This window comes from Onychomys torridus, chromosome 19 (assembly GCF_903995425.1).
Source record: "Onychomys torridus chromosome 19, mOncTor1.1, whole genome shotgun sequence".
In the NCBI taxonomy this organism is placed as follows: Eukaryota; Metazoa; Chordata; class Mammalia; order Rodentia; family Cricetidae; genus Onychomys; species Onychomys torridus.
The window spans coordinates 41705552-41725742 of NC_050461.1; the positions used below are offsets into that span (position 1 = coordinate 41705552).

General features: G+C 40.7%; 1 protein-coding gene across 5 annotated transcripts in view; it reads left to right on the top strand.

The window, feature by feature from the left end:
* Utrn (utrophin) overlaps positions 1-20191 on the top strand; it is a 495948-nt gene that overhangs the window by 410558 nt on the left and 65199 nt on the right. For all 5 annotated transcript variants that reach the window (XM_036169031.1, XM_036169034.1, XM_036169032.1 and 2 more), the window contains 2 exons: positions 12071-12132; positions 14097-14171. In XM_036169031.1, the coding sequence (XP_036024924.1) occupies positions 12071-12132; positions 14097-14171 (137 nt within the window). The remainder of the gene's footprint in view (positions 1-12070; positions 12133-14096; positions 14172-20191) is intronic.

Here is a 20191-nt window from a genome sequence, read left to right on the forward strand (position 1 = left end):
TTTGGAGGACACCATACATCACCACACTTAGTCTTTTTGTTTTGTTTTTGTTTGTACTTTGTGACTCAGGTCCTCCTTTGTGAGCATGGGTCTGTAACTGTCCACTAGAGAATGGCTCATTTTCTTAAATACATATAGATTTAGTGTTAAATGTTATTTAAGGTTTTCACAATTTAGAGCAAATTCTCCTAGTTTTATGAAACTCATTTAACTGGCATTTTTACATTACTCTGTTATGCAACTTTCTAGTTTATTTTCCCATAGAAAAGGAACATTAAACTTGGGAGGTAGAGTTAGAGAGCCAGTATTTCACATGGAGAATTCTTATGAAAACAAAATTTAATCCTCAGATAAATTCATAAGCTAGTGAATGATAAATGAAAAAGCTTTTAACGTGTACTTTCCTTTGCATGCCCGTACAAATAAGTAGAAAAAAAAATGTTAAAAACCTATTTAGCATTATTGTCACACTATTAGAATTTCCTGGGGCAAATTGAGTGAATTAATTTAGCCAACAGAAAATAGTATTCAAGTGGAAATTTCAAGTTTACATTTGAATACATGTAATGCTAGAGTACAGCAAGAGAATTTGAAAGGAGAGGTCAAATTATTTATAGTTTATATCATAGTTGTGTAGGCTAATTAAAATATATGTTATGCACATCAAGATGTTCTTTATTAACATTTTGAAGTGCACTGCAGCGAGTGACGTGTTTTTGAAGAGTGGCAGGATACAGATCTGAAATGTAAGAACTTGTCTGCGTGGCATGAATCTCTGTTAATGCCTGTGTGAGTCGGGTTTCTGTTGCAGTTAACAAATGCCTGTGATGAAAGAAATAAGCTCATAAAGAAAAACAAGTCAAATCAAAATGGAGAGCTGTGGAGCCCAGTCCCAATGGATACATCTACAAACACTCCCTCACCTGAGGCTCAGAGGACATTGCAGAAGAGGGGGTGGAAAGACTGTAAGAGGCAGGACATCAGGGGGTTTGTTGTGAGAGTGTGTCTCCTAGCAACATTAGAAGATCCACGCAGCATGTCTTACCAACATGTCTGCCCAAACTTGAGCTGAAACAAGGATGGCACCAATGGGCATGCCAAACCAAATGGGGAAGAAAAATCTGCATTGCCTCAACCCTACACAAAGAACTATAGGCAACTGAGGGGAGCTGGGAGTGGGAGACGTGACCCTCTTAGGGGAAGAACATACATGCCAGTTGGTTGTCCAGTGCCAAACCATCAGCCCTGAAAACATACATCCGAGTAATAGTATATGGACTCGGCAGCTTATATTTAGGAATGTGTGTGTATGTGTATGCATAATACATATGTGGTTCATGCAATAACAAATAGTGAAAAAGAGGTCATGAGTTTGAAGGAGAATGAGGAGGTATATATGGGAGGTTTTGGAGGGAGAAATGTAAACATAATCTCATAAATAAAAAGAAAATAGATATATGTCTTAGTTAAGGTTTCTATTGCTGTACATAAACACCATGACCACGGCAACTCTTACATGGTAAACATTTAACTGGGGCTGACTTACAGTTCAGAAGTTAGTCCATTATTGCCCTGGTAGGAGGCATTGACGGCATGTAGGCAGACATGGTGCTGGAGAAGGAGCTGAGTTCTACATCTAGACTGGCAGGTTGCAGGAAAACAGAATGAGCCCCTGGACCTTGTTTGAGTTTCTGAAACCTCAAAGCCCACCCCTAGTGACAAACTTCCTCCAACAAGGTCACACCTCCTAATAGTACTACTGTCTGGGAGTCTATGGGGGGCCGTTTGAAATCATTGAAATCAATACAGTCCATAAAATGAAGATTAAAAAAAAAACCCAAAAAACAAAAAACAAAAAAACAGGAAGAAGGAGAAGAAAACCAGGTTATTTTTGGCTTACAGTTCTGGGGGCTCCAAGGCATGGTGGATTGTCCCTGTGACTTTGATGCTGTTATCAAGAGGCATATCGCAGAAGAGGCCTGTGGAAGAGCAGAACCCTTCACCCCTCATCGCAGAGCCAGGAAGCCAAAGACAGGAGAAGAAAGGCGCTCCCAAATACCTGATGATGCCCCACCAGACCTCACCTCCTACAGGCTTCACAGCTTCCCAATAGTGCAATATCAGGGAAGCAAGCCTTACACACAGGATCTGGGAGAGCGGAACAGTTAACACCAGACTGTAGCAGAGTCTTCCGTTGACGTGATCTTTAAGCTGGATTTGCTGTCTAGAAAGGAGACTTTCTGAAAGAAATATGCTCATTTTTTTTTTTTTTTTTTCCTAAGATGGTCCACTGGCAGCTCACCCTCCTCTGAGTTTAGAAAGTTTGATCTTGGCTCCTATTGCTTTCGGAGTCTACAGAACACAAAATCAAAATCTGTCATGAACTCTGGCTATCTCCATTGTGAGTTTTTGGTTCCAGACTTTGTGTTTTGTGCACATTTCCCTAGCTGGAAGTTAACTGGCCGGGAGTTTGGGAGGTGAAAGAGTGATGGTCACAGTTTGGGGCTGAATTTTGCTAAGACGCCACATGTATCGGCTAAAACCCACTGCTTGGGTTAAAAAAACAGAGCCACTGCTTTCTTAATAATAATAAATAGTTGTCCTAGCTAATAATAACCATAACTGAAATAAATTACATGTAAAACAGTTTCACATCATTTTATATGGTTTTTTGGGGGGAGGGGTGTACTTGTGTGTGGGGAACACATCTGCAGTGGTGTAAGTGTGAAGGTCAGAAGACAGCCCACTATGGACATGTAAGGAAAGTTCACCTTGTGGTTTGATTGTGTACTAAGGGGCTTTTCTATAAATAGAAGAATGCCATTCTCTACAGCCCCGCAAGGAAGATGGCTGGCAAGACTGCTTAGCCCAGAGCATAGAGCATTATTACCGTGAGACCAGGGAAGATAAAAGAACGATCCGTTTTCCTTTCTTTACAGCGTACTCTCCAAATCCCAAAGTCTCTGCTTTCTAGAAAGCCCTCCCTTCAGTACAAATGACGAGCTTGCCTTTGTGACAGAACTTCGCCATCTCAGCCTTCCATTTCTCACTCTTTTTTTTCCACTGAAATCTGAAATACCAATGTTAATTGTGCATAGAACCCTATATACCACAGTCTCATACACTAATCCTTAATATGGATGTTTTAGTAAATTCTGATGATAGAGAACAGGTAGAGTCCATTCCCTGAAATCTTCTTCACTGTTATAAAGTGTTATGTAGAATTTTCTACACCATCACACATTTGTGGTGTTTCTTTTCTTGTTGTAGTAACTCTAACTTTGAGTAGATCTAAATTGAGATTTTTCTTTAGCTGAACACCTCTCCCTTTGTGTTCTTGTTTTCTGTTGGTATCTCCCAGAGCTCTTAGAGATCCCTACTGACCTCTCCAGTTCATTCTCTATCTGCTCCAACCTATTGAATGGTAGAAAATAAGAGTAAAAAGTAAATTTTAGGGCTGAGTTTTCTTTACCTTGTTTATAGTTTATCTATGTATGCATTGTATGTCTGTCCTGAATAAACAGCTTACATAGTGTAGAGGAGAGAACCAAATTGAATTTTTTTGGAATTGTGGACCTAGCCTAGGCAGTACAGCAACACTGTTTTTTTCCTAAGAGTAGAGAAGATGGGCTATTGTGTGAAACCCTAATACCCAGCTAAACATGAAATCGAAAGCTCATGAAGGTATTCATCTTCATGACCAGAGGTAGTTTACTTTTAAGGATTTTAGAAAATGTAAACCAGAAGCAAATGAATCCACAGCAAAGGAATAATGCACAGTGTGAGATAAGTATGTTTCTCTCTGGAAGTCTCCCTACAGGAGTTTCTCTCTCTTCCCCTTCTCCAGAGGACAGATTATATCCCTGAGCTCCAGATTTATAAGTGGCAGCCCTCAGGACACACTGTGAGCCTCTTTCAAGAGGTTAGAGCTTGTGTCTTTTATGTTAAAGATACAATTAGATCTTATAGATAAAGAAATAATTGAAATTGAAGTTCAAGAAGGCTCCCAAGAAATGGTCTGTGACTTATTGGAAAATAAATATTTACAACTCACTGGGCCAACTCTACTGATGGGGAGGTAAGAAGAAAATCACTCTATGAAAGGATGTAAGCATCTTGGGATCACTAAATTTCCCCTGTGCTTGAAGATGGCCCCAGACCAATGAGCATATCTTGTCCAGCTTAGGGAACCAAACCTCAGGCAGGCAGTCCTATATAGCTGGCTATCAAGAAGCTGTCACTGGAAGCATCTTGCACATTCACCACTGTTCTAGTTAGTTAAGATCATGTGGATGGCGCTTTTGAAAACACCATGGCCTTTCCTAACATTCATATACACATTTCTAGTGCTAGGCCATAAAACTCTGGCTTAGAAACTTCTGGATTCCTTAGGACTATTGCATTGTGGTAACACCATCATCCTCAGTTGAAAGTGTCATTTAAAAAAAAAAATTATCAGACATAAAGAATGGCTGAGTGGTTAAGAGCATGTGTTGCCCTTGCCAAGGACCCAAGTTCAGTTCCCAAACCCAAGCCTAATTTGCTTGCTCACAACTGTCTATCACCCCAGCTCCAGGGAAATCCTGTAGCCCCTGGGGACACCTACACTCACATGTGTTTTTCCCCCCTGCATGCATATAATTTTAAAAATATGTAAAATTTTAAGTTACATTTATTTACTTGTTTATTGTGTCTATGTGAGGCAGGGAACTGTCACAGTTCAGAAGCAGTGAAAAGACACCTCAAAGAAACTGTTTCTCTCTTTCCACCATGTGTGGGTTCCTAGGATCAAACTTAGCTTGGCAGGCTGGATGGCAAACACTTTCACTTACTGAGCTGTACTGCCTGCCCTGAAGTTTGATTTTAGTTTCTTTTTTAGGATCAGGAACATATTCAATTTGTAAGTATCTGCCATGTGACACAGAAAGGACTGCTATGGAGACTCCACAAAGAGTGTGTGTGTGTGTGTGTGTGTGTGTGTGTGTGTGTGTGTGTGTGTGTTTCATTTGTGAAGATTAAGTAGTTAAAATTATTATGAAATTAAGCAAAAGTACAGAAGTAATAATAATTAAAAATTGTAAAATAAATAGACTATCTTCTGTTGCAGCTATAAGGTAAAATATTATAAAAGGGATTTCACTATAACTATATATATAACAAATATATATAACTATAACTATAACAAATTAGAGGTCACTAATCTGCTTTATAAATAAATGAACAGCTGAAGTGGTAGTTTTTGTGTTTTCTTTTGCTGCTGTTGTTGTTGAGAAACTAATAGATGTACATTCACCCTTCAAGAGGAAACCACAAGGATACAATGATAAGTTCCTCTGGTGAGATCATACTCCTGAGGTCCCTGTCCTGAATCAGAGCCATGCCAGGCTCCCCACAGACGGGACAAAGGCAGATGGCTGGTAGGAATGTTTGATTCCCCTTCTATGAGGATCAAAGGGAGGTGGAGGTGTGGTGAGGTGGCAGCTGGGGTTCCGTATGAGTTCTGGGGCCCCTGTGTTTATTGAGCGTGTGTTTGTTTACCCTTTGAATCAATTTTTAGTGCCCCTGCACCAAAGTTTCATCTGTGCTTCCCCTTACATGCAGGTCTATCCTGAGAATTTAATTGTGCTACTTAATTTGAACCATGTGCTGACAAACCTTCTCCCGCAGTTCTGTACCAACTATTCTATCATCCCTGCCCACAGTATTGACTTTCTGAATTTGGCAATGTAGTATTCCTATTTCTTACAGCCCTCTACAAGCTGTGCCTTTGGACTTGCTCCTGAATCTCAAATTATTTTAAGTGCACTTTACAGTTGAATCCAACAGAGTTCTTTACTGTTTATATTTTGTATTTCCTTCCCTCATGTCCTCATTACCAGGAGGAGCCAGTGACATCTTATAAGGAAACGTCTGACCCTTCACAATAATGTCTCATGTGAACTATGAACAGAGCTCTCTGTTTTGGAATTTTGAACATCAAACTTTCTCCTTTACCCTGTCAATTTCTAATTACATCCCCCAAAACTCTGATCTTGAATTTCCTGCCTTCAGAAGTGCAAAAGATAAGTGCTTGTGAGGGAGAGGCTTCAAGAAGCTGCCTACAGCTTGAGGAACGTGGAGTTAGTCCTTCCTCTCATGTGCAGTCTCTCACTGCCCCAGCCACCCCCCGCCCCCGCCCCCCGACTCTGTTCTAGCATGAAGACTCAAGAAACATCAGGGCTTCTGGGTACTGAATAGTCTTTTGTTTTGTTTTGTTTTTCTAGACAGGGTTTCTCTGTGTAGTTTTGGTGCCTGTCCTGGATCTTGCTCTGTAGACCAGGCTGGTCTCTCAAACTCACAGAGATCTGCCTGCCTCTGCCTCCCTAGTGCTGGGATCAAAGGTGTGCGCCACCGCCGCCCAGCTGGAATTTCTTCTTTTAGCTCACACTCAAACCAAAGATTGAGGAGATGATGATGGCCGAATCCCTCCTCTTAGACCTGTGAGGTGATATTACTCAGGTGATTGCTGCCACTCTGGGCAGATGGCATTTATTTCGCTCTGCCTTTTCGACGCCTGTGTCAAGTGGATTGGTTGAGATGTTTTGCTGGATTCCTAGACAACTTTTGTAAGTGTATGTAGAGCAGTTTTCCCAAGAATACCAGGGCTTGTGTTTTGCCTTAATCAGGTTCATTATCTATTTTCTTCCCTTATCATTTCTTATCTTCTAGTGTACTACACAACTTCCCTAGGAAACTTCTTATCCCCAGAGATAGGGCCTTTCCACTGGGCGCCTGGAGGCTTGTTGATAGTTTTGATTAGAGCAGTTTAGATGGAGGCGAAAAGCTAGAAGCCAGACACAAAGGGATTGAGTAGATAATGTGACGCCAGGAAGTATAACTATGGCACAACAGATAGAAAGTTTATGGAGAAGTGAAGTGAGAAAGGGGGTGAGAGCCAGCAGAAGATGTAAATTTAAAGTTTGCATGTGTGTTTATGTGTGTGTAGGGCTTTAGAATTTGTTTTTAGGGGACACTAGTATATATATATATATACCATTGGTGGGGAATTGGCCACTGCTATCAGTGATTTTCAGTGGGGAAAGGAAAGCAGGGCCTCTTACAGATTTGGGAGCTAGGAGATGGAATCCTTATCTAGCAGTTTTTAATTTTTCAATGCAGTACAAGACAAAGGCAAGATAATTTGGGGGAAGGGAACCCCTTTTGGAAAGGAAAGAAGAAGGAGGAAGGAAGGGGGCTATTGCCTTGGAGTTTAGAGACACTTGTCAGTAGCCAGATGTTTGAGGCTTGGAATCAAATATTTAAAGTAGCAGCAGTCTGTCTCTCAAGTGATTTTCTCCATCTCATTCAGCCACAGCTGGTTTGGTTCAGAGAAGGCAGAGTGATTGAGCAGCTCCAGGCCCCAGATTTGCCAGGGGTGAGAGGGAAGGCAGGGTGATAAAGTTGTTTGGAGTGATTATAATGATGGACTGCCGCCTCAAATCTGGATGGATTCATCAAGAAATATTTTAAAAACCTTAATTCTGCAAATCCACTTCCATATCAAGAACTCAGGCTTGAGTCAGACCATCTGTGCTCAGATCCTCACTGTGTTCCAGGCCTGTGGCCTTCGGCAAGTTATCTAAATGCCTTCCAATCTCTTCTCCCACGTCTGCAAAATGGTGATCATAGTCACCTAAATCACAAACCACATCATCATGTGGACTGAGCTTCTCACACACAGAAACGTACATTTTGCTCACTGGAGTAATATCCTATTATTTAATTGATTAATTATATTCATCCTGAACAAGCCCTTTATTTTTCACTTGGTCCAGCAAAGAAGAAATCTTTCTTTCTCTGAGATTGTCCTGGCACTGGCCGCACATGTAGCTGTTTCTCTGCCATTTATGTTTGCCATGAATTGGTCTCAGTTAGTTTTTGCTCTAGTGCGCATTGCATCTATATTTATAATTAGAATAAAACAACAACAACAACAACAACAGTCAATAGCAAACCTTGGGAAGTCCTGTCCAGCTGTAAAATCAGATAGATAGTAACAGGTAGGTAGATTTAGACACCTGTCAGCCTTTGAACAAGAGAAATACCTTCCATATTCCATTTGAATTTTCAGGTAGGGAATGTGAAGCTACTGTATTAAGGACAAAGAGGCTTAAAAATAATCTTCCCACTGCAGGAGTTTGCCCAGAAATCCATATCATTCCCATTTATCTATCAAACAAGCCAACAAAGATGGACTACGCCGTTGGTTGGTTCATGGCCTTTTTGCAATGTTAGGATACAGCATCTTTGTGTTTCATTTGTTCATAAACTTTCTTACATGATTTGCATTTTACCTTCTACAACTTATGAAATTACATATTCTCAATAATAGCATTCTCAAGATAGAAGCCTCTACTACTCCTTCACCTATTTCATTTAATGGTATAGAATGTGTAAGCTGTGCCTCATCCCTACTAGAATAAGGGTAAATTGTCAAGGTAAAATTATACCAAGGCACTAGAATATAGTCTCAAGAAAGACTATCTCACATGTTGAAGGACAGTTTTCAAAGCAAGTAAAATCTTGAGTTTTATGTAAATAGAAAAATGAGCAACTTTAATCAGCTCACTCACAAATCAGCATTTGTTCTTGTATGCCTTTGTGTTTATAACTGGGATGAAATGATCAATAACAGACCTCATGAAATCCAATTGGAAGCATAACATTGGAGAGACGCTAGCAGTATTTGGCTGTGTGTCAGTGTTTAGACAGCATGTCTGTCTGATCATCTTTCATAACTAATTAGTATGAGAGTCAGAAAGAAGGTACCACAGACCCCAAGGAGGCAGAGAGCCACATCGCTGTAGAGTGGGTTAATGAATGTGAAGATGAGTTAACTGAGAGAAACAAAGTTGACAAAGTAATCAATCTCTGTGGGACAGTAATCCATTACATTTCAGGGGACATGATTTGCATTTCTGTAGACAAGACTGACCTGATGAATACTGTTCTTCAGTTTACAGCATTTAAAATAGCACAGAAATAATGTAGGTTTCACAGGGTACCCAGTAGAGTTTGCCTCATCAAAGGCTTCAACAGTTTGGTGGTTATTTCTCCTGCAACGGCAAAATGGAGGTAGCTGGACACCCTAGGAAGAGCTCACCAGTCTCACTATCACTGGGCTTCATGAGATTTTTGACCTTAAACATTCATTTGGATGTTTCAGCTTTCCTTTTATTCTGGGTTGGCTTCCTGAACCAGTTGCGTTTTTGAAGCAGGAGTTTTGAGAACACCATTAGAGTGTGGCATGAGAGTCTCTGGCTGCAGGAAAGCTCCTGTCCACAGCAGCACTCAGATTGCTCCCATGCCACTGTTATTGAGGGCAGACGCCACTCTGGTTCTGTTTTGGTTGCTTGCTCTGGGTGAGCTGGAAGTGTTTTGGCAAGAGTTGCCTGCCAAGCAGTCTGCAGCTGTCCAAATACTTGCAGCCTTTATGTTTAGTGTGGATATTGTTCTGACCCTCTTTCTGTACTTAAAAATGAAAGAAAGGGGGGGGGAGGGGAACCACCCATGTCTACTCCTTTTTTTTTTTTAACTGTTGTTTTGTAAACCACAGCTTTTCATTTGTCACCAGAGGCTGTGTTTACTTTCAGTCTTTGCAGTTCTGCCTAATGAATCAACTGGTATTGAATTCACAAAGGAGACGCTCTTCCCCTCCCTCCATCTGTTTGCCAAATGTGTGTACTCCTCCAGCTCCCAGGACGTGGTGCCTTTACTTCAGAACCCTTAGCGGCATGCTTTGGAATTCTCAACTGTTCACTTGGACTAGCCAGTGGTATTTTGCCCTATTACACAGGGTTATCCCAGGGGAAGGTCCACCTCTGTAGCTCTAGAATACATATGTAATATTAAATATGACACTCAACTCTGCATTGCTGAGAGCTATAGTTTGGCACATGAACCTTGGTTTGTCTTATTACAATGGGTTGTGTATTTTTGGACAGCCGTTTTGCCATGAGGACAGAAATGGCTTGAAAGAAAAGAAAGACAAAAATAACAATTAGGTCTTGGTTGTCTAAGATTGACAGCCTATGGTAGCGCAATGGAATTGCACTGCATTTTCACCAAACTGTTCTTGAACTCTTACTAGTGGCTGAGAGATGCATTTCTGCCAAGCTCATGACTATACTATGAACAGTCATTTTTTAGGGTCAGATGACTTACACTTGCCCATAATGTTTAGTACAATGTGGGTAGTTAAAAGATAGCGTAGTTTTGCTGGTATTTATGTCAAGTGGAAATACTTGCCCCATTGCCCCAGAGTTAAACTTAAGAGTAGAGCAGCCAGAAAGCTTTCCAACAGGTTTTGAAAACATCTTCCCATCATAGATTCTGTCTGAGATCCGTGGGACATCTAACCTACTATTTATTTATTGAAACCCATTATGAATTACTGGGGCATTCTGTTACCCAGGTATACAGAACAATGATTCTGTTCTTTGCCCAGGAATGCAAACTACTTTTTTGATGTATTACACAGGTTGTAAAAGCAATGACTTCTCCTAAATGCTTTTATGAATATTTCAATATCATCTCTCATGTACCATGTGATTTTGCATAGCTTACTAAACAGTTTCTTAAGAAGTAAGGTGCAACTAAGAAGTCTTTGGAGGACTATTGCATATTATTACTCTGTTGTGGCCTAGATAAGGGACATTAAACTATTTTTAAGTATAACCTATCAAAGTTATAAGCATTTTAACTCACACATATGCACACACACACATGCTTACACTCTCTCTCTCACACACACACTTACACTCACATATACACACACATACATATACTACACACTTAATTTAAGCCCTACTATTATTTGTTTTGCTTCCATCTTTTCTCTTTAAGATTTCCAACTAATATATGAATTCTAGCAATAAAATAAAGATGTGTTTTCTAAATAAATAGTACTGGTTATTGAATAAAACCAGGAATATGGAGGTGGAATTAAAATGGCAAAAGAAGAACACCGACCTAAGGAGAGGCTGGGGACCTGGGTGCGTAGGGAGAGGAGAGCGAGCAAGCATCAACGGGGAGGACGAGAACCAGGGTTAAAAAGGAGGGAGGCTCAGTAGATGGCAGAGCGAGGAGACGGTATTCAGATTTAGAGTCTTCATTTCTCTGGTCTTTAGAAATTTGATTAGGGCTCTTAAACTGTGGTAACTCTTCATAATGTGGTGACTCTTCACAGCCCTTCTGCTGTTAGAGCATTTGCTATGAATGAAAATTGCCATCTGCCTCACAGCAGAGAAATTGTTCTGGAGCCCACATTGATTTGGCCACACCCAGCTCAGTGCCTGAGGGTCCCTGACAGTCATTTTCTTTATGTCTGGATTTCGGCTTGTAGTTGTAACTGGTGTTTGGATAGAGAAAGCAGAATTTTTTCTATCTTTTCATAATACGGTTGCACAAAATTTTTTAAAAAAGATTATTCAGAATGCTTTTCATATGTATATGTGTCTGTATGGTATGAGTGTTTCTTAGTGTTCCCATGTGTGTGGGAACAGATGAGTGTGTGTGTGTGTGTGTGTGTGTGTGTGTGTGTGTGTGTGTGTGTGTCTGTGTGTCTGTGTGTGTCTGTGTGCATGTGCGCACATATACGTGCAGAGGTCAGAGGTTGATATCAATTATCTTCCTTGACTCTTCTTAAGACCTTATATATTGAAGCATGATGTCTCACTAGAACCAAAGTCTAGCTTGCCAGTTTGCTCCAGACATCCCCCGCCTCTTTCCCCTGTGCTAGGGCTATAAGTGGTCTTCCAAAACACGCAGAGCTCATATGGCTACCGGGGGTCTGAATTTTCATCCTTATACTTGTAGGGCCGGCACTTTACCCTCTAAGCCATCTCCCCAGACCCTACTATTCATACCTGGAATACTGAATACTAATTGTGTACTGGGTTTCTGAATGATTCCTTCATGGGGATAATTGTTTTGCATATTTTAAAAATATATTTGTGATTTTTAGGAGCTGTAGCCTATGTTGTATTTTGTAGTCTGTTGTTTATGTTCAAATGTTTTGGTTTTCCCCCAGCCATCAAACACAGACCACTTGTTGGGATCATCCTAAAATGACTGAACTCTTCCAATCCCTCGGTGAGTGTTGCTTTATTTAGTAGTGATGAATGGGCTTACAAAGCCAAGGACTATGTGTACTCATAAAAAGACATCCAGCTATTCACCTGATCTTCTTGAATGGATGAAAGACTCCTGGTGATGTGTGACATGACCGTGCCATGACAAGTTACGACAAGAGTCCTGAATTTAAAGGCAGGTGAACTCCTAAGGTCAACACACAACAAACATTGCCTTTCTTCTTAAGAGACTATGTGATTTGGAAGGGTAGCGGCCAGAAAGACTTCAGTTTCCAGAAGAAATGTCATTGTTGTAGGGTCTCACCTCCCTCGTGTTAATGTTGACTCATAGTTCAGCTTTCCCTGCTAAGGAAAAGGAAAATACAATAACAATTTAATAACCTCCAATTTAATGATTTAAATCTTCTTTTTGCTTTCTATATGGGAATTTTTTTTATCTAATTACTTTACTTGATACCATTTTTAAGTTATAAACCACACTTATATTGATAGAAAAAAATGCAAGAGCTCTGCTTTTGGGCTAATGGTCAGTAGGCAGTGACTTTGAGCTGATGACTCAGATGCCTTCTTCCATTGACTCAGTTCTGGAAGTTTACTCCTTGGGAAACTGGGGGAGTTGCTGAATGATTCTCAGGGAGAAGAGTGATAGCCTGTGCTCCTCCCCTTCCTGTTTCAAGAACGGACACATACACTTCTTTTTCTCTTTAAACACCAGGCTCCTGCGGGTACTCTCATTTGGTCCTTGGGGCCATAGAACAAAAACAGGAGGAAAAAAAAAACACATCTTTCCTTCATTTAGAGACTGAGAGGGGGAAAATCTTGGTGATCTTTGAGTTTTCCTCCTGGTAGCTCTGCTAATCTGTCTTTAGGAAACAGAGAAAAAAAATTGTAATATTCGCTGGTTCCAGGCTAGGAATATTGATTATAGGGTTGTTTTAACTAGATCTATGAAAGAGCTGAGAAGCAAATTGATCGAGGTAGATGAACATAGAAGGATAGCTTCCTGACTACTGAGGTGGACTGGCAGTTGACAGAAGACTGATTGTCCTAGGGGGCAGATGACTCTGAAGGGAAACCCTGTTGATCAGTCAGATAGTCCCCAGTACTAACCACACCTCCTTTCTTTTTCTCCATAGGACAGAAGGTCAGGAAACATTTGCCTGTCCTCATGATCCCCAAGGGTTATGGCTGACACTCCTGTAACACAGGACAGATTAAATAGAAAATCAGTACAAAATTATCATTTCAGAGCTTTGTGTTATGAAAGAAATATGAAAAGCAAGAAAACTTGATGTTCTTGTAGAAGTTTGATGAAGCCAGTTAGAAGTCTACGTTGACTAAGCAAGATGTTCTCCTGCCAAATAAAAAAGGAAAGAGAAGGCAGCTTAGCCAGTCTATACAGGTTCTGCTCAGCTTCTCTGTGCATCATCCTTTTCCTCCAGGTCTCAGACAGGACACGCACCACAAGAATGGCTTCAAGAGGGGATAGAGAAGGTTGGAGTGACCTCAGTTTATATGACTTGTTTTGGGAAAGAGTCATCCAAGTTTCTATGATTTCTCCAGGGAAAAGGATTCTATTTTTTCTGTGACTTGTTTTAGGGGAGAAAGGAAAAGGAGATGGGGAAAATGGAAGTCAGCCCTTACCTCTCAGACTTTTTCAGTCTCCTCCTTGAATTCAAACAATTCAGCACAGGGTGGGGTGCGGGGTTGGTTCAAAACCCACCACCTACTTGAAAATGATTTTCTAGAGTTTTCTGCAGAAGACTGTCTTACAATTTATCCCAATATGGTCTGAACAATCATTTGATTGCATTCATAAATTGATGTGAGATTTAGTAGGATTTTTTTTATTGTGAACAGACACATTTTTCCATGATCCAAAATAAGCAAATATGTTTGTTCTTGGCATTCAGTATAAGTAAAATAATTAAGAAGGCTTTTAACTTGTTCCTTTTTCCATTTCAGCGGATCTGAATAACGTACGTTTCTCTGCCTACCGCACAGCAATCAAAATTCGAAGGCTGCAAAAAGCACTCTGTTGTGAGTTATCATCTCTATGTGCATCACCTTGTTTTGGGGAGGTTGCCTTTGTTATTAGTGTTAAGACAAAGACAAATGAAGAGGGTGGTATATTCGCAGAGTCAATCTGATTTTCAGGGCCCCTCATTCAAGGAGCTAGCTGTGTTTCTATAAATGCCTCAGGATTGGCACTAGCAAAACAGATAAGCAATGCCACTTGCATTTTGAGCACAAAATTAATCAAAACCCAGGAAAAGTGTTTTCAAAAATTATGCTGCCACACAATTTTGAAAGACTACATCACTGAATCAAAGTAGTAGGTTATTGCTGGTGAAGTCCTTTTTGTCCACTTAAGACTGTAGGATTCCAAACTGTTTGACTCAATACGGTCATGTAACAGAGAAATGCTAAGCAATCACATTGCGGATCTAACAACTGGAAGCATCAAACTGATGGAAGATTCTGTTTTCTTTTAAATGTGACAGAAGTCATTTAGTGTCATTAGTGAATTTTTCCTGTGGAGGGTGTGCTCATAGGGGGATTCTCGGGCGGTCACTTTACCCAAAGGCTATTTTTGTCCCCAGAATATTAAAAAGTAAGCAGACACGTGAATTCTTGTAAATAGAGTATTGATTTATGCTTTCCAGATTCTGTCTTTGCTTGGATGATTAACCAAGGAACATTTAAGCCTTGCTAGATATGATTATGCAAAGTAACATTTGTATGTACTTTAAAGATGGAGAGAATTGGAAAATTCCATCGACGCTTGTTCTCTACCCTCTGTTAATAGCTGCTGTCTGCCTGGGTAGCTCTGAGAGGCTTGAAAACTACCCTCAGAAAAATGCTATGTTAGGGCTAAAAAAAAATGCCTCTTAAAAATTCAGTGGAGGCTGGTTGATGGCATGCCTTGTCTGGCAAAACTGCTTTCTGGACACACCTAATGACTTCTATTCCCGGATCTCATGGTAGAAGGAGGGAACTACACCTGAAAGTTGTCCTGTGACTTCTGTGTGGACACACTTGCAGACTTGTTCTCTTTCCCCCTCCCCCTCCCTCAATCTCGCTCTCCTCTCCCCATTTTCCCTCCTCCCCCCCTCTCTCTCTCTCTCTCTCTCTCTCTGTCTCTCTCTCTCTCTCTCTCTCTCTCTCTCTCTCTCTCTCTCTCTCACATACACACACATTATAAAGAAAATAAAATTTCAGATTTTCAAAGGCTCCATAGAAGTTATGGGAACATTTCAAGTTGGCTGGGTGAACAGAGTTGAGCAAAGAGTTGTTCCATCACTTAGGGAAGATAGTCTTGGAAAGGGTTAAAGAAGAAAAGCCAAAGTTCTTTTTTGGATGAGAAGTCCGATGGACTGAGAAACAGCAGCAGATGAGCCACAGAAAGGAAGGGCAAGGTGAGCGCGTGTCTTACATCATCCTGCACAGGCTCCAAGGTGCAGCCCTCAGGATGTATAGTTACAGCACGTGTTTCAGAATGACCTGTTCAAAACATGGGAGCCCTCACGCTCTGGCTAGTGATCTGGGTATTGAATGAGAAGGGAGTGGGAAGCAGTGTGCAGCCAGAAGAGGGCTGGTCTGCTGCTCAGTGTGTCTATAGTGGTAGAGGTCCTTCCTAAGCCTGGTGGGTTACAGAATGAGGATAGATGTTTGAGACATGAACTCTCCACCAGCAGGAGACTGTTTTGTTCACATGCTTCCAATTTTTCTGTAATACCACTGGGTGGAGAAACCTGACCATGCCCTTGGGGGTTGTTTTTATTGATTCCTCTTCCTCCTGGGAGGGAAAAATGCCTCTCTTTAGCTCACATTTCAACCTGAGAAGGACAGAAGAGAGACTCCTCCAGTATATTTTATAATGTGCAGTGAACGATGTCCCCCATTTGTGCAAACTTAAATAGCTGAAGATCTCCTGAGAGCTACTGGCTTCTACGTTCCCGCGACACGTCGCTGGCCACCACACAGGGCTCTCTAGTCTGGGGCCTGACCACTAGCCACATTTACCTCTTCAACCAAATCAATTCCTTCCTCTCTCATCTTTTCTGTTTACTTGAAAAGCCCTGGCTCGGCTTCTGTAAGTCTATCATCTTTCATTCCTTCCTGATATTGTCCAAATTTTCTCTCTTACAGAACAATTTACATACTCATCCCACCAGCTTCTAATTTTCCCAGTATTTTGTGATGGCCTATGATTGCTTTCCACTTGCTTGCCTTTCATGATAGTTGTATGTTGGGAGGTTGACCTGTCTCTACACACAGTGGCTTTTAGGTCATGGTCACCTCTCATTTTGTGCCCGTCCCCACCCAGCATATTCCTCTCTTGCCAGCATAAAAAGAGAGCACATTTGTCATTGTTCGGCCATTCCTCATTCATTTGTTTGCCTCCAAGATCACCCAGGAAATAAAACAAGGCAGGGGACTCATTGCAACACTCAAATCTAGAGAACATGTGGGTAGACACAATGTTCTTCCTTTCACAGATGACACTTCCCTTAAAATGCAGTGGCCTTTGCCTTTCCTGTCTCTCCTCTCTGTCCACTTCCGTTACTTTGCTCCCATTAAGTTCTAACTGATATCTGACCTAGCAAGTTTTAGCCTGTTTCTCCTGGCTAAAAGCTCTGGTTCCAGCTCTTCACATTTGCAATCTCCTTATGGCTACTGTGTGCGTCTCAGGGTGCCAGCTATGGTTTTAGGCACATGGCTTCTTTTCACTGGCTCCTGGTAGCTCCATCTCATCCATTCCATTGTTCTTTTTTTGTGGTATTTTTTTTTAATGGTGCTTGTCTCAGACACAAAGACACACTGTCAGAATTGTAATTCTTAATAATCTTTTTACATAGTTATTGTATGCCTTTCCAAATGAATTACATTTTTATGAGAAATAAGAGTCTGTGTTTTTCTCTATGTGAGCCCTCCTATAATTTCTGGCATAAAGCTGGAATCACTTAGATCATACTAAATAAATGATTTGAGTTTGAAGATGACATAGGTGTGCGCCAGAAGACATGTACAAGATTTAGAGCCATGCTTTGTAGGAGTAAGCTTTATTAATTTTGGCTTATTCAAAATATGTTACTGTACAGCAGCAAAAACTGAATGAGCTAACCCTTAGCATCAGCATGGCGCATGTGAGAGCTGTAAAACTAAGTGGAAAAAGTCAAATGACAACAGAAGTTTGTATAGTTGAATTCCATTTCCATATAGTTAAAAGCCCTGCAGAGCCAAAGGCTCTTCTATTTATGATAAGCATCTGCTTTTAAGAACTGAAAATAAATGCAAAGGTTAGAGATTACTCCAGTGATCATGATGGGTCATAATTACATATGATATTAGTATGTTCTTTTTCTTTGATGTATAGTGAACTGTGTATTTTTATCATTTTCTTCAAGTCAGATTATGCATTTTATATATTATATATGCATATATATTTGTATGTTGACTAGGACATTTTGTAGCAGGCCAGGGCAGAGAAATAAGGGGAAACACTGGCTACGAGGGAAACAGCCCCTTTATCATCTAGAAGAACAGTGTCCTTGCCTAACAGATGTATTTACTCAACCATAAAAGCCACCTTGGATTCAGGCGTGTGGGCTCTAATCTGAGATAAGAACAGGGAAGATAGATGCATCCAATCAAAAGTGTGGGTACAGGTCAGAGAGTGTTGAGGAATGTTGTGTGGTGGAAGAACTTAGTTCTTTGTCCAGTATAGTTGTTGGTCAGTTCAGCGGCCATTTAAATTTTTTTGTGTGTGAAATTTCTCACTTGGAGGTATTACTATTAACTCTTACTAACATTACTTATTAAGAGAGGCTCTTACTGTCCTAGGATAGCCTGGAACTCACTATGTTGCTTAAGTTGGCCTTGAACTTGTGTTCCGCCAATTTCTACTTCCCCAGTTACAGGAAAAGAGATGCATGGTGACTTGAAACCATTACTGATTTCTAATTAGTGTTTTGATCCTCATGTACTAGCTTTTAAGTTTGGATAATTTTTCTGTATAGACTAAGGAGGTATACAACCGTTTTCTAGTTGGACAGAATCTAAAGATGGTACCACATAGAGGGTGTGTGTGCTAAACAATATTTTAGCATGAAGAGCAGAGAGAATCGAATGGGTAGACTGTTCTTGCCAAAGAAGATGGAGGCTGAGCTGGCTGGGTGTCATGGGGAAAGAGATGAAATTCTAGATTCAGAGGATTGCCTGAGGGGCAGCTGGTTTGCACAGGGCTTGATAGTTGATAAATTATGAAGGATGGAGGATAGAGGGTGTTAGGAAAGCTAAAGATTTGTAGACCAGATTCAGAAGAAAGTGAGATTTTGATTTGGAGCACACCGAGGTAGAGGTTTCTGAAAGAGAATAGTTAGAGCTCTTGAGTAGAGAGCTGAACAATGGGGATGGGTTGGTGGTCACCAGGAGACAAGAGGCAGGAATGGGAATCATATCAAGAGATATCTGTCTTGTGAAATGAGTGAAACATCATTCCTGCAGATTAACAATCCAAGCCTGAAAGCTCGATTGCAGAAATGTTTCTCAGTGCCTGGGAAAGAGGGCATGGGTGCTAAGAAGGCTAGAACACATAGCCAAGACCTAGAGAGATGTCTGAAGTCCCAGGTCAGGGGCTCAACAGTGTTACTTCTGGTTTTGATTAGTTTCCACCTACCCCACCCCCAGGACAGGAGATGATGATGTATCTCTGTTTGACCCCCTGTGCTTCATATTTGGGAATTTATAAAAGTCTGAAACTTGGTTAGAAAATGAGTAGCCTGTTTGTTCCATTTATCGCATGACTGGGCTGTCATTTTTCTCCCTCTGAAAAGACAAAATCATAATTTCCCATGATTTAAATGTAGTCTGTTCTTTAAAAGGTACCTCACTGTGACACACTTCAGGAAGATGCATGCTTGGCTTAGGCACTCAGTCAGAGTGTCAGAGTAAATCACTGGAAATTGAAGACATGATCATCCGTGGGATGTGGCAAATTACTGTCTGAGCCCCAGAGTGGGGAACAAGGGAGGCTTTTCTGAACTAAGTGGAGGGTGGACTGATGCAGGAAACAGTCTTTTTGAAATTTGGTGTACTGTCACTGTGTGTTGTGTGGCTGGCGTAATTAGTGTTGGAATTCAGTAATCTCAGCATTCTGGCAGTCATTGAATATATTTCTTTGTATCTGTGGAGAGAACTGTGATTCTCCATCTACTGTCCCTTACTAAGCATGTCCCTTTGTCAGATGCTATAAAGAATGGGTTTTGCTAGTGCTCCCCAGAGGTTCAGAATTGAAAACAATGTATAGTACCAAGAAAGGGGGGCTGGGGGAGGGTGGGAAACGATAATGAAAATGCTAGATAATTCCCAGGTCACTTATTATTATTCTTTGGTGCCATTTCTAGCTTGTGGAATACTTATGCAAATTATTTTTGTTAGCAGCGTGCATTTAGCAATGTCGACATCTAAGAGAAAAGGACTGGATCTTAATCAGGCTTCTCATATCTCCTGCTTGAGTCTTTTAAAAGTCTTCCCTATGGAGAGATTGTAGGCATTGTAGTTGTCTATGTCATTTTTGCATAGTTCTTTTCTACTGCAGACAACTTGGAAAAAAAAAATCATCTTTTGTTGTTTAAACAGCTGGCATAGACACATTTCATAAATGTCCTTAAAATTCAAAATTAGTGGTTAGTCAGTAGCTGTAACCACACAGATACAAAGGAAGCTGTTCATTCGTTTGGACTAATTGTCAAAATATGTCATATGGGGGGGGGGGCTAGGGATAGTTTATTCATTAGGCAAGGAAGTAGTTACTTAAATATTTTAAGCCCCACTTAGATTATTTTCAGTGCTCTCAATTGGAATATGAAGATAGAGCATACATTTTGCTTAATGGTAATTTCCATGAGAAAACTTTAAATTAGTGCTAGTCTGTCATCTCCTGTGCCCAGACATTGAGAATTGGGTCATTTCCACATTCAATAAATATATCATAGTTTGAGGGTCTGCTTGGTTTCATTTGCAGCTAGCCAAGGAGCAAGTCAGTTAATTTTTAA